The 20,644-nt window shown below is 39.5% G+C and overlaps 1 protein-coding gene across 3 annotated transcripts in view; it reads right to left on the bottom strand.

Moving 5' to 3' along the window:
- Nucleotides 1-1,546: 1,546 nt before the first annotated feature.
- The window catches only part of TAF15 (TATA-box binding protein associated factor 15), a 37,697-nt gene continuing 18,599 nt past the window's right edge, over nt 1,547-20,644 (bottom strand). For 2 of the 3 annotated variants that reach the window (XM_073665451.1, XM_073665449.1), the window contains exons 5-16: nt 20,256-20,340; nt 19,073-19,284; nt 16,506-16,629; nt 9,426-9,460; nt 5,217-5,249; nt 5,028-5,134; nt 4,715-4,844; nt 4,474-4,590; nt 4,167-4,260; nt 3,990-4,075; nt 3,524-3,638; nt 1,547-1,821 (exon numbers count right to left, since the gene is read on the bottom strand). In XM_073665451.1, coding sequence (XP_073521552.1) covers nt 1,782-1,821; nt 3,524-3,638; nt 3,990-4,075; nt 4,167-4,260; nt 4,474-4,590; nt 4,715-4,844; nt 5,028-5,134; nt 5,217-5,249; nt 9,426-9,460; nt 16,506-16,629; nt 19,073-19,284; nt 20,256-20,340 — 1,178 coding nt within the window. In that variant the 3' untranslated portion in view covers nt 1,547-1,781. The remainder of the gene's footprint in view (nt 1,822-3,523; nt 3,639-3,989; nt 4,076-4,166; nt 4,261-4,473; nt 4,591-4,714; nt 4,845-5,027; nt 5,135-5,216; nt 5,250-9,425; nt 9,461-16,505; nt 16,630-19,072; nt 19,285-20,255; nt 20,341-20,644) is intronic. The other variant, XM_073665450.1, reaches the window with a different exon arrangement.

Here is a 20,644-nt window from a genome sequence, read left to right as displayed (position 1 = left end):
GGCAAATGCCAAGAGTCCTGCACGGTGTTGTGCTGTGAGCACAACCCCCACCTGTGGACATTGGGCCCTCATACCACCCTCATGGAGTCGGTTTCTAACCGTTTGTGCAGACACATGCACATTTGTGGCCTGTTGGAGGTCATTTTGCAGGGCTCTGGCAGTGCTGCTCCTGTTCCTCCTTGCACATATAGGCAGAGGTAGCGGTCCTGCTGCTGGGTTGTTGCCCTCCTCCGGCCCCCTCCACGTCTCCTGGTGTACTGGCCTGTCTCCTGGTAGTGCCTCCAGCCTCTGGACACTACGCTGACAGACACCGCAAACCTTCTTGCCACAGCTCGCATTGATGTGCCATCCTGGATGAGCAGCACTACCTGAGCAACTTCTGTGGGTTGTAGAGTCCGTCTCATGCTACCACGAGTGTGAAAGCACAACCCACATTCAAAAGTGACCAAAACATCAGCCAGAAAGCATTGGTACCGAGATGTGGTCTGTGGTCCCCACCTGCAGAACCACTCCTTTATTGAGAGTGTCTTGATAATTGCCAATAATTTCCATCTATTGTCTATTCCATTCGCACAACAGCATGTGAAATTGATTGTCAATCAGTGTTGCTTCCTAAGTGGACAGTTTGATTTCACAGAAGTTTGATTTACTTGGAGTTATATTCTGTTGTTTAAGTGTTCCCTTTATTTTTTTGAGCAGTGTATATAATTTTTCCCTGTTGCAGTCGTAAATTGTTGTGTGGTCATATTGAGCTATTTACCATTATTATTTATATACCCCCTCTTTCCATTTTTGGATCCCCCCTTCCCCTTAATCTTGTTTTTAATTCTATGATTCAATAAATTGTGATATTTTATGATCTAATTATGCAGTTGATGTGTCCTTTTCTAGGTTTTGAGAATACTGTACCAACATGAATTGAAACCATGAGAGAGAATTGTCTGCATTCAATGGCAGTTGATTTTTTAGGTATTTTGTCATTTTCATATTTACTCCAATTACGAAAATCTGCCAATTTCAGAGGTGCTATGCCTATAAATGGAGTAGGTGGATATTATATGCGCTATCCCTGACTAAGCGAGCTGCTCAGAAAGGTGTTGGTTTTTGGTGCATGCTACATACCGGGATTGTTGTGACATCATAAGAATAGACAGCTCCATTTCTGAAATTCTGAAAACACAACATTTGTGGAAGGTGCTACCAGCCAGGGCATCATCCACATACATTCCGTAGATTTATACAGCGGATTACAAACTCTGGATACCATCACCAACCATAAAACCTTTGGACTTACTGGCTGTGAACAAGCTGGCTAATCCTTGGTTGTGTGTGTTTATTAACCTCATGTTAACATTATATTAGCCTGTATTGTTATTTTGCACGAATGGTCTTAACTAGAAATCACCGGACGTTTTACATAGCTGCCATTTTTTTCTTTTTGTCACTATTTACAAAAAAATAGCTTTGAGACAATCGCACAATGTGATTTCATGGGAATAAATCTTCATATTTTTTTTCCTTTAAGGAGAGAAAAACCACAAACACCTAAAAAGAAGTCCTTTTATTGTATTACAAAAACACATATTTGGCAATAGTTTAGAATATCTTTTGTCAAATTGAAGAAACCGGGGCAGCGTTCAGTAATTTCATTAATTTTTAGGAACAAAAAAAAAACTCACATTTCTGGGAAAGAATAAAACAAAAATCAAATAAGAAACAAGTGACTTAATTCTAAGCACTCTGATGCCATGTAAAGCAGAAGACCGGAAAGTAACTTCAAGCTAGTAAGGCCTGTTACGCTGGTCATTTCTAAAGTCATTCCTAAAATGAGAAGAACATAAAATGGTAAGGTTTGTCAATGTAATGTGAAGATCTGATATGCATTCATTTTTAAGACCATTAACATTATTGCGATACGTTACACTAATATTGGCTTTACTACATTTGTGAGCCAAAACTGCCTTTATACAGCCTATCCGGTTTTAAAAATATTATATACTTCAACTTTATATAAACCATGTGCTATTAGCTCCGGTCTAAAAGGTACCAAGTAAACTACTGCACATGAAGGAACCTACGATCAGCTATTCAAAGTTTTTCATCTTGTTAAATGGGTAAATTTACAAAGTGCTCGTAAAAACAAGCAAAACTGCCATTTAACCCATCTAAAAAATTCTCTCAATTATCAAGAATGGAGGGAATTTTTTTTTAGTTTTTTGCAGTTCATCAGTGGTAGCAGGTCTTCTTGTAAGAAGCGTGCTTGAAATTGCAGCTTTGAGGCTGGTTGGATTGCTCGATTCAGCCATCTTGAGAGCTTGTGCTCCTCCGATGCTGCAGGAGCAGAGACACATCTGTTTGCAGTATTAGAGAGTGAGTACCGGGACGTCAAACATGCCGCCGATCCGAACTGTATATCTTTAAGAGCACAGCGTAGCACCCGGCAAGCAAGAAGAAGAGAAGTTCCTGATGAGTGATCAAGGGACAACCCCTTTAAGCATTTCACAGTAAATAACCGTATGAAGTCATTCTTAAGGTTATTAGGGTTATGTGGATACTTAAAAATGTATTCCCATCTCCAAGATCCTATCCCAATGTGTAATATGTGTAATAATAATATTAGCAAATACCTCCAATTATAAATCTAATATAGTTTTTCTGATTTGCTATATCTCTTTCCTCATAGGCAGGTATTGCAGGACCTTAGGTATTCATGGTTACGACCACTAGCAACAAGCTTACTGTCACTATATCAGTGGTCGTAACAATGGATACCTAAGATCCTGCAATGCCTGCCCATGAGGAAAGAGACATAGCGAATCAGCAAAACTATACTACATTTCTAATTGGAAGTATTTGCTAATATTACTACTACACATTGGGATAGGATCTTGGAGATGGGAATACCCCTTTAACATGTATAGTTTTTGTGCGGTATATGCAATTCTCAATGCTATTTTTTATTTAAGGGGTGCTTTTGTTAAATTGCATTATATTACATTTCTAATAGTTGTCGGGGAAAAAAAAAAAAACAACAACTTCCATCTGCTGTGCCACAAGTCACTTGCAGACACCCAGAAATGCTTAGTCTCACTACATTGTGCAACCTAAAGAGAAATCAGGAGCAGTGAGAAATTGCTTCTGTCATTTCCTTAAGGTCCCCTGATGTCTCTGAAAGTCAAGGACTAGACAGTCTTCTGCTAGATTTCAGGAACTTAATGCATCCACATCAAAATATGTCACTGCAGACCCGGAAAAGGATGATTAAATTTAAAAAAAAAAAAAGTCAGAGGCAATACAAATGCCCATCCTATGTGCTGTCACTGACTGATAGTACAAGCTATGAAACTTCAATTATTTTTTTGTATTCGAGAAAATATGACCGTAAAATCTGATTTGAAAAATAAAAAATAAGAACTCATTTGAAGGAGGTCTCAGATGACAGAATTATTGCTAGCCTCCCATATATTCAGACAATGAGATTCAACAGGAGGATCAAAATTGATACATAAACTGGAATAATCACCTGCCACCCATCTTGCCTCCATAGCCTCCTCTGTCACCTCCCCTTCCACGTCCTCTGTAGCCTCTGTCTCCTCCATATCCACCTCGATCTCCACCGTACCCACCTCTTCCACGATCTGTGGAACAAGAAAAACAGATTTTACAAGTTTTATTAAAAACATTAAAAATACCGCTTTGACATTTGGCAAACAAGGAGCATAAAATATTTTTTCGAATGTATAATATGATGGAAAACTTTGCTTATGGCTTGCAAAAGCTGATTTCACAGTGTATTGAATATAATTGCATAAAAAATGCCTAAACATTATCTATTGTCTGCCAGGATGTATTCAAACGTCAGTCATTAGTTTTTGCAGCCATTTTGTGAAGATTGCCATAAAGAATGTGACATGACTGCAACATGTGCATAAAATAACAAGCGTCCATGTTTACTTCTATTTTACACTTTTTATGCAAGAACTACTAACCTCCGCCTTGTCTAGAATCTTCTGGTCTAGGCTCACTGCATTGGTTACAAGAATCTCTTCTGGCAAAGTTCATATTTCCACAAGACCTGGGATTACCAAAGACAAATTGCTTTTTAACATACAAATTTAAAAATAAATAAATGTGTGATATATTCTTTAATACTACAAAAGGCTTACGGATTTGGGCACAGCCAGTCTCCACCTTGTGGTCCACCACTACCCCCTCTGAAAGAGCCACGGCCTCCACCAAAACCACCACCACCTCTATGACCTGTGGGAAAAACTTATATTTATACACTTTAATAGAATAAAACATTACTAGCAGATGTGCAACGTAAAGATGAGCGAATCGATTGCAGGACCCTAGACCATCGGCCAGGTGCTGTACAGGAGCCCTGTGAACCTTCCTATGGCTAATATGTAGTCCACTTAAAAGCAAGAACTAGAAGGGAAAGTGAGATTTATATACCACACGCTTACTTACCACCTCCTCTTCGACCACCTCCACCACCGCCACCACCACCAGCTCCTCCTCCTCTCATAAATTCAGGACGCCGAGTAGCAAAGGAGACTTTGATCGAATTACCCATAAATTCTTTTCCTGTGTGAAGAGTGTAGTAAACCACCTTAGCTTACAATTCAGAGGCTGCGCGATCCAGATATAGGTGTACATATTACATTTGCAGAGAGAAAATATTGGCAAGAATAAGCAAAATGTATCTTACCATCAAACCAGTCAATGGCTGCTTTGGCTGAAGGAGGGTCATCAAATGAAACAGTCGCTTCTCCTTTAGACTTGCCAGTTTCCTTGTCCGTATAAAGATTTATCATCGGCTTTCCAGTCTTCTTATTAATCTGCAAAAATAGTGCGTGTAATTCAGCAATCTTTAAACCTTCACCCTTTGAGCTTCAGTTTTGAATAAATTGATTTGATAACATTCAACTATGCAGTGATGAAGCTTTATTAGTAAACAACCCCTTTATAAAGTTATCAATATGTGGATCCGTATAACACAACAGTGGATTTCACACGCTTACCTTTATAATGCCAATTTGTTTGAAGTAGTCTGCCACTTGATCTGGAGAAACATCCTCACCAAGTCCTTGCACAAATATTGTGTTATTGTCAGAATTGTCCTGATCGTCTAGAACATGAAAACACAACTACATTAATACCACTCGTGGGAAATTACGCCCCATCTCCCCATGTATATAAAATAGTCTTACCTGACTCAGGCTTATTACCATAATCTCTAGATCCTAAAAAAGTACAAAACAAGGTATTTGGAACATTTTACAGCAGCAAGTAGGCAAAACATTTCTGAGAGTCACTTCGTGGTAAACATTCATGCATTTGTAGTTGCCTAATATCTGTAATTCTTAATCTGTTAACTATGAAAGAACCCCCTGGCTCAACATTTTTCACTCCTTTGTTCTTTTCTATCATAAAATTGCTACATATAGGAACAAGTAAAGCATTCTATAATCCTCTTCTAAACTAGATTCTGATTTAGCAAATATGCCTGCCTGGTTAAGCATTTCTGCTGTGAAAGTGACAGTTCTCACTGTTGTGTATTAGGTTACCCTGGTTGGGAAAAATTGCCCCAATATATACAAAAAATATAACCCACGGGGCATTAACACTACAAAATTATTGTAAATGAACAATTAAAAAGCGAAATCCACAATTAAATTGTCATTTAAACATGCTGCCAATTACCTGATGGACAAGCAAAATGCTTATTCATCATGTGAAATCTTTTATGCAGCATAAAAGAACATCGTTCTCGGCGGTGCATTGTCCTGTGTAAACAGGACTCGCATTGCCAAAAGCAAAGTCAGTCTATGTACACTAAGCAATCTAGTATAAATCGCTCGTGCGCATCATTGACTTTGATTTGTTTGTGAAAACACGCATTCAAACGACTGCCGATTGGTAAAAGTTTACCAACCTGCAGTTGTATCGTGCCACCGTTCGATCTGTGTAAACAGACCCCGTGTCTTCCTGCAGTCTACACAAAAAAGGCGCAAAAATGGATACTTTGGTTATAACAATATATTACCTACATACAGGAAGGGTGATAATTACTAGGTCAATGGAGGAAGGGGGGGGGGGGGGGGTGTCTTGAGGCAAACCTCAGAGACCCCTACTCATTCCCAGAACAGAAGACTTGTCGATGGGACTGCCAGGGATAACCAAGTAAAGCTGTCACTTCATTAAAGGGGTACTCTGAGAAATGTAACAAGAATAAATTAAAAAGAGCACATTAAAATACTTCAAATTTTACTAAATACCTTTTATTTAGCAAAAAGGTCATCTTTAATTAGTGCACAATCAGGATTTTAAATATGAGGTTGTAGGATGGACTGCGTAAAGACATCTGCTCGAGACAGACATCGGGTGAGGGCAGCGACCCATCGTGAACACGTATTCCTCTGTTCACCAAACCTGACAGGACAAGCAGAGGACTAAAGGAGGAGATGACCTTTCTAGCTGACAGATTCAACATTTATCTCAGCCTGACAAGTTTATTGGAGGGCAGGAGAAGTCTGTGGAGCTGCTGGTATAAACGATACAAACTGTCTTCAGCCTATCTGGAGTAAAAAATGTATGCAATACTGTATATGCTGTCACTTGTGTGTGAGGCTGCCCTCACCGGATGTCTGTCTCGAGCAGGGCTGTGGAGTCGGAGCCCATTTTGGTGGCGTCGGAGTCGGTATAAAATGGACCAACTCAGTCTCCTAAAATATATAATAAATTGGGTACAGTAGTTCAATGCAGTTTGTGGGGGAATATTTTTTCATAAGAATTTGGGAAAGTTATGAAATGTCCTATAAATGTCTGTCCTATTCCTGATCTAAGGGTCTACACTTTTAGCTGAGATGTATCTGTGCTACAGTAAATGTATCACTTAAACATGAGCCATGTATGAGGGAGTTAGAGGTTTGTCTTAGACTCCAGAGCCCTGGTCTCAAATAGTCATCTTTACGCAACCCATCCTATAACCTCAAAGCTGGAAAACTGGTAGGAGCTGACATTTAAAATCCTGATAGTGCACTAACTAAAGATGACCTTTTTGCTAAATAAAAGGTATTTAGTAAAATGAGATTTAAATGTACTTTATTTTTATTTCATTTTTCATAGTACCTGATAAACACTGAATTGAGACGTTAACAGTACATCCTATTCTGTCAATCAGTGGGGGATCTCGGCCTACCAACTCTCACAAACTAGTAGTTGTGACCTATCAAGCTCACCACTACAAAACATCTCAAAGCCATGCACGCAGCTTACCAATACAGCTTTTATTTTTCGTATTTTTTTTTTTTTCCATTCATGACTGAAAAACCTTTATGAATCATAGATCAGTCATGGGCAACCAAAGTGTACATATGAATCAACTTCACAGGGTTCTCTGAAGTAGCAGTGTGATTATGGCTGCATATTCTGATGACTAGTAAGCAATGAACATTCAGCTTACTAAATGGCTGCCATAGCAGTGCATTATAGCACATGGTCACTGGCTGTCATTGCATGTGTACTGCAATCAATTTCTACTAAAAGAGAAACAATCTTCTCCTTAACCCCTTAGTGACCAATAGACATTTTTACTGACCTGTGGTAGAAGAGACTAGCGTTCCCCGACAGGTGACTATCCTATAACTGTCACCTGTACACTGGCTGACAACTTGCTGCATCAGCCACAATCAGTGTTGGCACCGACCATGGACGTTTAACCCCTTAGATTCTGCTGTCAACAGTGACTACAGAATCTAAATAGTTAACAGAGTGTGGGGCTCCCTCTTTAACCTCATCAGCACCCTGACATCTTGATTGTGTGGCAGGTAATGGCCAAATAACTGCCTTAGAGTCTGCCGGCTATAGCGGCCAGTTCAGAAGTTATCAAAATTTAGGTGGTAAAAATAAACTTTCATTCTTGTAATGCCACTTTCCATCACTTTCTGAAAAGAGCCAGAAGGGTTAATGAACTACCTGAAAGCAATTTTAAATACATTGAGGGGTGCGGATTTTAAAATGGTATCACTTGGGTGGTTTCCAACATATAGCACCCCCAAAGTCACTTCAAAACTGAACAGGTCCCTATAAATTTTTTTGTAAATTTCCTTGAAAAAAATGAAATTACTGCTACATTTTTAAACCTTCTAAAATGCTGAAAAAAATAAAACACTTTACAACTGGTGCTGATGTAAAGCAGACACGAGGAAAATGTTATTTTTTAATGTTTTTGTGTGGGGTGACTTGGGATTAAAGGGATAGTCATTCAAAGTTTGAAAATGTAAAAATTGCAATTTTTAAAACGTGTCAAATTTCTGATATGTTTTTGCGATTTATTTATAAAAATATCAACCTAAGTTTACCATTATTATAAAATATCACGTTTCACAAAAAAAACACCGTCTCGAAATCAATGGGATATGTTGAAGCATTCCAGAGTTATTACTACATAAACTGACACTGGTCAGATTTAAAAAAAATTGGTCCGATCACTAAGGGGTTAATAATGGATGACCTCTGATCCAGTAAGCATCGCAACATATTTGAATAAGGACAGTGCAATTGAATTATAGTCGCATATTGAGTGTCCTCTCCCCTCTAACAGTCTGTCACTGTTTGGTCATTTATAATTTATATTTGTGTTTTGTATGAAATCCCTTCTCAAGTACAGCACCATGGAACCAATGGTGCTCTGAAAATAATCAATCTGCAGTATAAATTGACATACCGTTTCAAAGTCATAGAAGGGTCAATTTACACTGAAGAAATTCTTCAGATTAGTAGCGGAATTTCTTAAAATCTCAAATCAGCACGGCCACTATATTTTGCTGTGAATTTTCCATGTGTGGACAAGTGGAGAATCCGCTGCGTGTGCCCCTTCCAGTGCATGTACACTGCCTTTTTGAGCAATATGTGAAAATTTCAGGTCAGATGCTACATTTTATAGAAACAACCTACAACTCAAAAGATATAACAAAAGTATCATGGTTTTCCACACAGCAAGTTTTTCTTTTTAATTTATGTGGCAAAAAGCTCAAATTAGGAAGCATATGGTCTGTCATTTTAATGGGTTAGACACACAGAAGCAAACCACCATGGTATCCTTGTATAGAAATTAGGATTTTTTTCTCTCTCCTATTAAGTTCAGTGACAATTTGCCACAACAATATAATGAGCAAATGATCCGGCAGGGACTTTAAGCAGCAGCAGATTAAGAGCAGTGAGAAAAACTTGCTATATCTGAGTGTTGGAAGTGTTTCTTCATAGTCCTTACCATAGAAGCAATCAGCACACTTGCCTTTTGAATGTATCTTTGCACACATATAAGACAGTATTTATTACTGGCCTGAAACAAGCTGAGGAGTCCTGTTCAATGCAACAGGAATTCCACCGAAAGGATCTATTTTCTTGGCACTTACCACCAAAATTTTTGAAGCCACCTCGGTCGCCACCGCTGCGGAGGAAAAAGTGGAGACATGATTTTTTTTGCCCCCCTTCACCACAAAGGGCTGTTGAACTCAGAAACCCCAAGCTGCTGTCAAGACCAGTGTAGCTTCCCTTTTAAAACCCCATATACACGTTTATGGAAAAACAAAGACTATACCATTTTTAAAGAAGTTCTCCAGGATTAATGAATTCTGCACAATCACCTGCAAAGGTTACGTACCCAATGGATTTTTGGCAGATTGACCATACGTTTTACAATGCACATGGTGCAATCTGCGGCAACATGTGCAGTATAGTTTTACATGCTGTCAATTGTAATTCTGCATCTGCAGCACAGGTCAATTTAAACTGTGGATTTTCATAGCACAAAATCCGTTTCATATACATCTCGTGGGGACGTAAACTTAATGTTGCAGGAAAATTTAAGTGGCAGAGATCTTAATTCGCTATTTTAAAAGGGTGTGCGCACAAGTGATCAAGTTATTAAAACTTGATATTTTAGCTAGCCAGAACTCTGAGCATATAAGGGTGGTGTGGATTTTATTTTCAATAACAGATGGAAATGTGATAAAATAATTACTTGTTCAATCCTCGGGCTGCTCCTGTAGCGATGACGTGACATGTGCAAGCAATCACTGGCCGCAGCAGTCATGTTTGCATGCATGTCCTGTGACAGGTAAATTATGGAAATGACAAGCGCTTCAGGACCAGTGGGAGTTGTTAAACACATTTTCAGTCATTAATCACTTTTTTTTTTCCTTCCGTCTCTCTCAAGACCCCTACTGAATGACATACACTGGAGAATATCTTTAAGGGCTGAAAAGTTAACAAAAAACGATTACCACCTTCCAAACTCTGGAAACTGTGGCCAGTCATGTGTAAATAAAGCACTGTATAAAGGAAAATCTAGTCACATTTTTAAGATACCTTATAGGTCACCTCATCATTTTCAAGATTATTTTCATGATCATGACTGTTCATGAATGGAACCAGTTTTGCTTATACTTCGGGCCTAACCACATCCTTACCTTTTATGTAGCATTTGTCACTAATGTTATTCACTTATGGGAAGCAGGGTTATGGAAAACAATAAGGAAGTGAAAAACTGGATTAAAGGGAAACTCAGCTGATTCATGCCACCTAAAACGCTATCAAAATGAATCAGAGACCAACTTAATCATTGCAGACATGTATGTTCTACTCTGAAAGGCCACCATACTGAAAAAGCCAGCCAGGGACTATACATCTTGGATGACTAGTCACAGATATATGTCCTAGCTGGCTTCTCCCTGCCAGATCCCCAGACCAACTGGTCTCTTTCTGTACACAATGTAGGGATTCACAATCAGCAGTAGGTAGCATTCACACATGCAATGCGGTTTGGTCCAAATATGTGAAGTTTTATTGCCTTCATAAAACCCCAAGGGATTCATAACCAAAACCGCCTTCTCTTGGCATAAAAAGGTATAACCGCGAATAAACTGTTCATTCAGCAGGCAGATGTGTGTCAGTGCAGGCTCACCCGAACAGATTACAGTCCTTTCTCCTGGACCAAACTTTACACACAGAAGAGATATGGTCCTACTAGTCTTGGTATCCCCTTCAGCCTGAGCTCCAGCAGCTTCCAGCGCCAAACAGAAGTGTTCTACTCCGTGAACAGTTCACACTGAAAAGGCTACAGCTTCCACAAGTTACTCTGCAGCTCCAACACAGACTGCTCAACTTCCCTAGCTGCCACATGCAGTCTAAATTCAGAGAGAGACTCTGGCTCATCTCTCCCAGCTACTGCTCACATTTTTTGGCTGGTCACTCACTAGCTTCAACACACTCTGCTCAACATCCCAGCAGACAGAGCTCAAGTGAACAAATGACTTTGTTCTTAGTCAAAGCTAGTCCGGTGCATCTAATCTAATCAAGACCTGTAGTGCTAGGATTTAACCCAGTCTTACCTGGCTTTCCTACAAAACACATAAGGGCAGCCCTGTCAGTAGAGGGGAGTGGTGCAGGCAGAAGCCAGACAGGACATGCCCAAGACTAGTTATCCCAGGCACCTCATTCCTAACCGGCATTTAAAGCATTTCTTACTGAAACGACGCAGCCTTTGGCCACGTTCACACATTCAGTATTTTACATCCGTATTTGTAAGCCAAAATCAGAAGGGGAACAATCAGAGGAAAAAGTATAATAGAAACACATGGACCACTTGTGCATTTTTCCCCTCACTCCTGATTTTTGCATACAAATACTGATTTAAAATACGAACCAAATCCTGAACGTGTGCAATTGGCCGTTTAGAGGAGAACACATCTGCAATAATGGAGCTAGATCTCTGATTAATGCTACCCTTTTTGGTTCCCTTTAATAGGTTGTGCAAGTTTTCATAACACAATGATTACTCTGTTTGGTCAGACTTCTCAAAACAAGAATTTTACGCATGTTTCTTTTTTTTTTTTCTTAAAAAACAAACCTTTCTAGTATATCATTAGATCCACCCATTGATCATTACACAATTGCATGACACTCATACGCATGCACATAAAGAGTCATTAATTGCTTTGAGAGCTATCTATACAAAAAAATATTTTGTCTGGAGATTACTTAGGGCTTGTCCACACTCTTTTTTGGTCCATGGCAAAAACGCAAACAAAAAAAAACAAGCAGCGTTTTACAACAGTTCCAGCAAAATGAATGAGGTTCCTGAAACTTCCTGCACATGATTTTTTTTTTTCTTTGCAAATTTGAACCATCAAAGCAGTATTTAAAACCTGCAGCAGGTTTACTTTTAACCTATTCAATTGAATGGGGGAAAATACAAGTAAAATAGCACAAAAAATATATGGGTGATAAAATGTTGACCAGAGTTTTTTTTGTTTGTTTTTTTTAGCATTTTCAATCCAAACTTGATGTACTTTTAATTCAAAATGATACTAACAGGAGTGGAAAGTGGACACAAAATATTTGCACTGTGCATTATGAATTATGTTCTCCATTACCCTTTTTTCGATTATTAAGTATTAAATAACATAATGTGCTTTAGGTAAATGTTGTAGTGCATCCACCTTGAATTTGCTTGCCTCTAAAAGGTCTACTGCATGACCGAAATGTCACAGTTATCAGTGGATTGCATGATTCTACTACAATAAACTTTTTCTTCATTTGCATCCATTTTGTGTTTGCCGGGTTCCTTTTTGATTATAGAATGTCAAGTGTTAGAGGTAACTTGATCCTGTTGCTATGAAAAGTTTTAACTTCGTAGTTCTTCCTGTGCGACTCTGCCCTCTTTATACTGATTTAGCCCAATGGGGCATACATCACTGCCAGACATCTTTAGGAGCAGCAAACAAACCGATCATTCTCCCAATTATTTAAAAGGAATCCTTTTGACATTAAGGGATCCACAGTTATTATACTCAGCATTGAAAGTTAAAACGGACCTCAGTTCTATGATGTGTGTCCAAGCACATCTCACAACAATGTGTACACATACAAAGATGTAGGAACACACCTTCAGCTGTTAGTGGGTATAGGTAAGAGATTTAATATTAAAGCACTTTTTTTTTTCAACTACTTGTGTGTATACTCCATGTATACCTACCATCAGTTTCTCCGGGATCCAGCGCCGTCCCGCTCCTCTTCTCAGTGATGTCACGGCTCTTCAGACTATCCGGCTCACTATGCGTGAGCAGAAAGTCTCTTTTACAATGGAAGCCTATGGATCCTCCTTCTGATGCTACATAAGCTTACATTGTAAAAGCCAATTTAGGGTCACGCAGAGCACAGCTTGACGCAGGCAGTATGCAGAGCAGTGACATCACTAGGAAGAGGAGAATGATGGCAAAGGATCCTGGAGAAAGTGGCGGTAGGGAAGTATATTAATAAACTCACACTACACTAAAACTACGTATACACACACATTTAATGAACAAAATATTCATGAGAGTGCTTCTTTAAAGACCCCAGAGAACCTTCATAAACCAATGAGTACATTTTTTTCATTCCTAATCCAATTAAATCTGGTAGTATGGCAGTACTTTGCGAAAGACAACGGTAAAATAATCCTGTATTTGAAAAATCAGAACCCAAAGAGCAGAAACAAAACAGGATACTACAACATTTCAATGTGGAGTCTTTAAAGGGTTATTTTCAAGTAGTGAGCAGCTCAGAGCCATGAGGTCTCCTCACTTCCTTGGTTCTTGGGGGGCAGGCACTCCTCCTTGATGTCTACCCTGTTATCACTGTATTTACATATAGAAAACTGTGCCTTTGAACAAGCACACAGCTCAGGGAAGCCAGTTTCAAGATTACGCAAACTAAACTGGAAACTGACAATGCTGGGTGTCTAGTGGGTGGTGATTCTATGTGACTAATTAGAGCACTTTGTTGAGGAGCTGAGAGGGAGTTGAGCAAACTAACTGCTGTATAATTATAAAATTATTATAGATATCAATGGTCTGGAGAGAGTTGACTGGGTTCTTAAGCGTTAAAGGGAATCAGTCAGAAGGATAAACCCTCCCCTAAACAGTCTACATAGGAATATAGTTCATAGAAGGTTGAATAAAATGTTACCTTTATATTTGCGAACAGATGTCTTACTCCAAAGAAATCCATGTTTTCTTAATATGTAAAAGAGCTGTGATCTATGGGCCGGACACTGATCCGCATGAGTCTGCCACCAAGGCTCATTTTAAATTAAAGAGGGCGTAACCAGAGCAAGCCATGTAAATCAGGAGAGCAGACTGTCAATCATTACAATGTCTCACACTGGTAACGCCACCTTTTATTTAATGGGGTTGTCCGGTCTAAAATTCTTAAGTCTGCAGACACGGAGTGACTGCAGACTTGTGAATACTCCCAGCGCACGCATTGTGCACAGAGTGACTGCAGAATTTTCATTGTAGACCGGATAAAGAAATAGGTGGCGTTACCAGTGTGAGACATGTAAATCAGGAGAGCAGACTGTCAGTCATTACATCATTAAAATAAGCTCTTGAAGATTCTCAGGGAGAAAAATGTGGATCTCTGGAATAAGACATCAGATCATAGATATAAATGTATCATTATATTCAGCTTCCTATGACCTACATGCCCATATAGACTGCATAGGAGGGTGGATCCTACTAACAGATTCCCATTACCTCCTCTATTGGAATTTAACTGCTGCACACACACTAAGCTAGGCACTGGTGGCCACACTTCTTGGAAACAAGTTAAACAATATGTAATAAGAAAAAAAAAAGTATCAAAGCAGAATGACAGAGGGAAGGGGGGTCTAAGTCATTAGCATTTATTTTATCTTCATGGACTTGTGTATAGTGCAGCTATTCAAGTCTATCATGTCAGAATCCCTCTGATCTTTCATCTCCAGTGACCTAGCCAGTTCATTTATCATAATTTTGTCATGGGACTGCATGTACATTACTCAGTTTCATTGCAGAGAACAGAAAGCTCACTGTAATAGAACAGAAACCACAAAATAAAAACACAATTCACAAACTAAATGTGGAATAGCATTGAGGAGTAAAATCTAGAAAATGGCGAGTCATGGGACAGATCTACACGACAGGGACATCATCTGACATGTGAGGAGATGTATAAAAGGTTAACCTTCATACAGATCCGTCCTTCATTAAGAGTAAAACTAAAATTATCTTACAAAAATATTTGATTATTAGCTTCCAATAATATTTGATTATCTTCCAATAACCCAAATTATCGTCCTATACAGAGAACATATTTTTGCCGATTAAAATGAGAAAGACTTTATTCAAGAACATTGGTGAAGATATGATTACGTGCCTGGTGCACTATTATAATCTTTAAGAAATTCTCTGTACTTTAAAAATGTTATCCACTGCAGACAAACCCCTCGACAAAGGCAATATCACAAAATAAGCCATTTTCTGAATTCTTATTAAGGCCTTAAATCTATGCCCGAACTAAAGTCTGAAAACCCAAACAAACATCAAAAGGATCCATGATGCTAGATGTTAGATATGGTGGGCATGGGAATGGCAGCTGTCATATCCACGTAGAAAAGCCTTTGGGCTGAAATGGCCACTATTAACTAATATTGTGGGGGTAACTTTGGTGAATGCTCACAGATACACAGAATCCACTGAAATGAAAGGACGTTTTTGCTGTAAACACAGTACGGACTGCACTATACTAGGTAGTCCTGCCCGTCACTTTTAGCCATAGTCTTCATCTTGGTAGTGAGCATCATGGTATACAGCGGTCATTCCTACACTGAAAACAGTAGCTAAGAGCAACAAGAAGGCCACAGCACTTTAGGCTGTCCTTTAAATTAACAGCAAAAACCTGTAATAGAGTGATGTAGAACAACGATTATACAGCAAAGTCTGGCACTATGATCAATTCTCTTTTGAAAGTGTAGGTAACGTTTTAAAAAGTAAGTAACTGTTTGCACTTTTTGAGCAATCGATGGGGTCTCAGGACCTGGACCCCACCGATATGCATGCAATTAAAGGAACAAACATATAAAGAATCTTAGTGCAAATGTTTAGTTGTTCTAGGCGGTGCATTGTCCTGCAGAGACCCACCGATATTTATGTGCATTGAGTGATTTATATTTGTGATCAAGCAGAGCGCATAGTTTACTTTGGTCTGCTTGCGAAAACAGGCATTTAAACAACAGCTGGTCGGTCCATGTTAGCTAGTTTCCCCCAAATTCCAGTCCTTGCAGCTCACACCACCGTGTTTTCAGGATTTCCTTAGTAATGCACAGGTGAGAACGTGTGGCATTTTCTGATGCTTTGATAATAATTTTATCACCTGTGCAATACCAGGGAAATTCTGAAAACATTACATATTGGGGGTCATGAGGACTGGAGTTTGGGAAACAGTGATGTAAACGGACCCTTACTCTTTAAAAGCAATAAAATGAATGCACACAGCCCAGGAGAATACATGAGAAATGTTAAAATTGAGCAGAACATTAAATTCCATAAATCTTTACGTTTCAGGCACAAAATCAATATAATATTAAACAAATTTGAGTTTATTCAAAAGAGCTAAATAAGATTTAAACTAACCTTATCCCAGAAGATCTGTCTGAATCATAGCCTCCGCGACCTCTGCCACCACCGAAACTCTGAGACCCACCATATCCTCGATCACCACCACCACCATACCTGCCGTAATCCCGACGGTCATCTTCTGTACACAGAAACAAAATATTAAATTAAACAGATAAAGAAATAGCCATCTAATCACAATTTATTTTGTAACTACTTCTTGACCGCACATTTACTATAAACATTCAGGCAGTCCACACTTTACTCAGAACTAACATTCTAAAACATCAATACAGAGTAAACAGGAGTTTGTGCAACTATAGGGGCGGGAAGCAGGCTGTCAGACACAGCCAACAGCCCACAGAAAAGGTGATTATTTTTTATCATGTTTGCCTTTCAGATCAGTGTACATAACACTGAAAAAGCATTGTCTATAGAAATTAGGAAGTAATAATGGCGCTACTGCCTTCGGACCCACTGATCATGAATCGCTAGGTGTAGGATGGGGGGGGGGTGCTGGATCTCAGGAGACCCAGTCAGCTCTGCTATGCAGCCAGGAGTATGAATATCCCAACCTCTTAGGGATAGAACATTTAAAAGTGAAAGGGAGGGGGGAAAAAAAGCCAAGTCTAATTGCCGTTTATAGCCCTGCCCTCATAGGGCAAAACATTTGAAAACATTTTTTTTTTTAGCAACGTTGCTCATTTGAGGTTGTAAAAAAAGATAAAAATCCATGTCTATTTTTCTTTACATTCGTGACATGACATCAGTGCTGCAAATTCAGAACTGGACCCAGGAAGGGAGAGTAAAGCTTTTTTTTAATTTACAGTAGACGTGCCAGGGGAACAGAATCTGGGCAAACACGGATTATCACCATAAAAGCATATCTAATCACTACTTGCCTTTTTTACCCCTCCGGACCTAGAACAAGCTGTTCCAGGGTCCAGCCAATCACAGGCATCAACAGTAAGGTGAATAACGGAAAGCGTCCACTATTGGAACAAACCACTGGGGCAACCCAAGCTGGCTTCACGGACACAGTGGGCGAGTGTGGCTCACTGTTATTTTAAAAGAATCCCAGCAGTTGCCCAGGTATTTAACACGTTGGACAAACATATTAGCCCCTTACAGACATCCGCCGTACATGTACGGCGCAAGTCGGTAGCAGGTGTATTGAGCGGGATTCATTGGGTGAGCTAGACACAGATCCAGCAAATAATGGATGTGACACACAGCCAGGACCTGCCTCGAACAGCCACAAGTGGAGCGGGGCTCCAACCACTGTTTACCTGTTAAATGCCGCTGACAAACTAATAGCACATCTGCATGGGGGCATGTCATTATATGCGCCCATCGGCATTCCTGTGACACATTCAAGGGGCTCTGATGAGTTGCTATGATAGCAGGTGGCCTGTTAAAGACCTCCAATGCCTGTCATCACGCTGCTCCATTGAAACCCAGCTTTTGGCTGGACTTCAGAGAAGACTGATTTTTTTACTATATGCAGTAATACTATGGTATTGTAGTATAGAGTACAAGCAATCAGACTAATAGTTAAACTTAAAAAAAAAAATAGTTGAAATCACCTCCATTTTCCCTCATTAAAAATAAAAACATACATGTCATTGCCACATGCATAAAATTCTGACCAAATATATAAAAATTCTCAATCTAATAAACACCGTAAACAGGAAAAAAATTAGGCTGCAAAATTGCATTTTTGTGACGCCGTAACACAGCGAAGAAAATGATATAAGAAGCGATCAAAAGGTCATATCTATCCCAAAATGGTATCAATAAAAAAAAGTCTCACCCGCAGTTAAAAAATAAGCCCTCACACAGTTCCATCGACTGAAAAACGGTTCTTAGAAAATGGCAACACAAGCAAAAAATATATATATTTTGTTTTTCATTTTACAAACTTGTTTTTTTTTTTTTTTGGTGTGAAAAAAAATAAACACTGTACAAGTTTGGTATTCCCATAATCGTAGTGATGAGGAGAATATTGCCAAGTCATTATTGTCACACAAAGTACGTCGTAAAAACAATTCCACTCCACCCCCCAATTTCATCACACTCGTCCTGCAAAAAACAAGCCCGTTGCAGGCCCCATTCACAAGCACAAAACAATCACAGATATACCTGCAAGAAAATGTACCACCCATTAAGGTATATGTTAAGGGATTGGATTGGTCCTGGAGCTTGGGCAGTGTAAGGCTCCTACAGGATTGCTCCTGGGTACAATTGTACCAAACAATCAGCTCTGTTGGGGCTTTGTTTAGAAACTGCAATTGTGAATACAATTTTTTAAAACAGAGTGGATCCTAAACACAGGGGTAAGCTATACTTAAGACTATCTACTTTCAGAACCTCCCTCCTGGCTCCAGGAGGGAAGGGGAGGAGGTGAAACTGCATCGAAACTGAAACCTGGCCTAAACACTCTTCCTTTAACCATGGCTGCAGCTCTCAGAGGGTTTTGGTTTAAAACAAAAAAAAATGAATTGGGGAAGACTAAGTTATGCTGAGGGTAGCAATTTTCATAGATTTATGGGTCTGCTCATAAAGGAATAATAATAGTACATCACCCTGAGAGGACTGACTGAAACCCTCTTTCCGGGAGGAATAAGACTGAGGTTGTCCACCATATCCTGAAGATTCATATGATCCTTGGTTCTGCTGTTGCCCATAGGACGACCTTGGCTTTTGCCCATAGTCTTGCTGATCAGAGGAATCTTGGGGCTGCTGATAGGATGGTCTGCTGTTACCGGACTGGTTTTCTTGTGATGGACCTCTGCTGCTATATTAGGAAATCAACATTTTCAGAATCAAACTCATGAAAGTACAATTACTGCAAAAAATCAAGAAATACTCTTCAAGTGGATGAGAAAGACCTCTATACTGGAATTTCTGTTGTGCCGAAGGAATGGCTTTAGCGGTTTCGCTAACCAGCAAGTCTGTAAAGGCCTCCAGCTGAAACAACTTTCCATTAGGTTACGGTCACATCACTATTTTGCCACACGTCAGTGACTGTCAGGGCTTCTGCCTGATAAACAGGATTCAGGTGGATCCATCAATAGGGCCATTGACTTTAAAGAATCTCTGTCCGTCTTTCTAAGGTGGACACAAACACGTGGTTGACTGCGTTTTTTGTGCACGCCTCTAAAAAAAAGGTTGCCACTGCCGAAAATGAGGTCAGGGTGATTCAGTCTGCTTCCTTAAAGTCAATCTCCCAGTCAACGTATCCACCTGAGTCGCAGACCTCAGTGCTACAGACAAAAGCCCCCACAGGGCCACTAACAAGTGGCAAAAAGGCGATATGTACCTGGGCCCTTACTGCACCCAACCCCTTAACAACAAGTTGAAAGTTACAGATTCAAAATAGCTGGAGTGCTACAAGTTGCTATACTAGCATATGTTCACAAATGGTAGATTTGTTGCATAAATTTGTGAGACTAACGCCATGTTCACAGGACCGTATTCACATGCACCAGTCTGGTCCATAAAAAGGACAAGAATAGTGAACACTGCCTTATTTTCTCCCACACAGTCCATTGATCTGTGTAGAAAATCAGCTATAAGCCCTGCACACTGGCATGTGGCTCCGTGCTGCATATGGCCAGCACACGTACGAATAAAACTCGTCTGAATGAGCCCTTAAACATCCATTCCGGACTTCTTTTAAACAAACCGTTCTCAAAATTTGGTCAGGGTACTTTCTGAAAATAAACACGTAGTGTAAAATTTGCTTAAATGAACGAAAACCCTTACCCTCCTACAGTCGATTCAGAAGTCTGTCCATAGCTACCATAGGTCTGCTGACTTTCATAGGGGGCATGAGAGGACTGGCCATAACCTAAAAAAAATTACAAAATGTTTATATGAAAACAAACAATACAAATACAGTATCTAATGTATAATACCACTATGCAATATACATTACAAAGTATAAATTCTACTGAGCATACAATATCCATAAAATGCATCACAGTCCCTTTTAAGTGACTTTATGGGATTATTGAGTAGACATATGGTTTTAAATCACTTATAGAAAAGAGTCGTGAACAAAGTAAATGGTGCTCTACGAAGATGCAAGTTAGGCCTATTTCACACACATCACGGTACTGACCACAAGTCTTCTGACAAAAATTACACTTTCA

The sequence above is a fragment of the Phyllobates terribilis genome, unplaced genomic scaffold, assembly GCF_046119375.1.
Source record: "Phyllobates terribilis strain yellow unplaced genomic scaffold, ASM4611937v1 Scaffold_2__4_contigs__length_985480577, whole genome shotgun sequence".
NCBI lineage: Eukaryota > Metazoa > Chordata > Amphibia > Anura > Dendrobatidae > Phyllobates > Phyllobates terribilis.
Note: the sequence above shows the minus strand (reverse complement) of the source record. Positions and strands in the feature narration are given on the sequence as shown.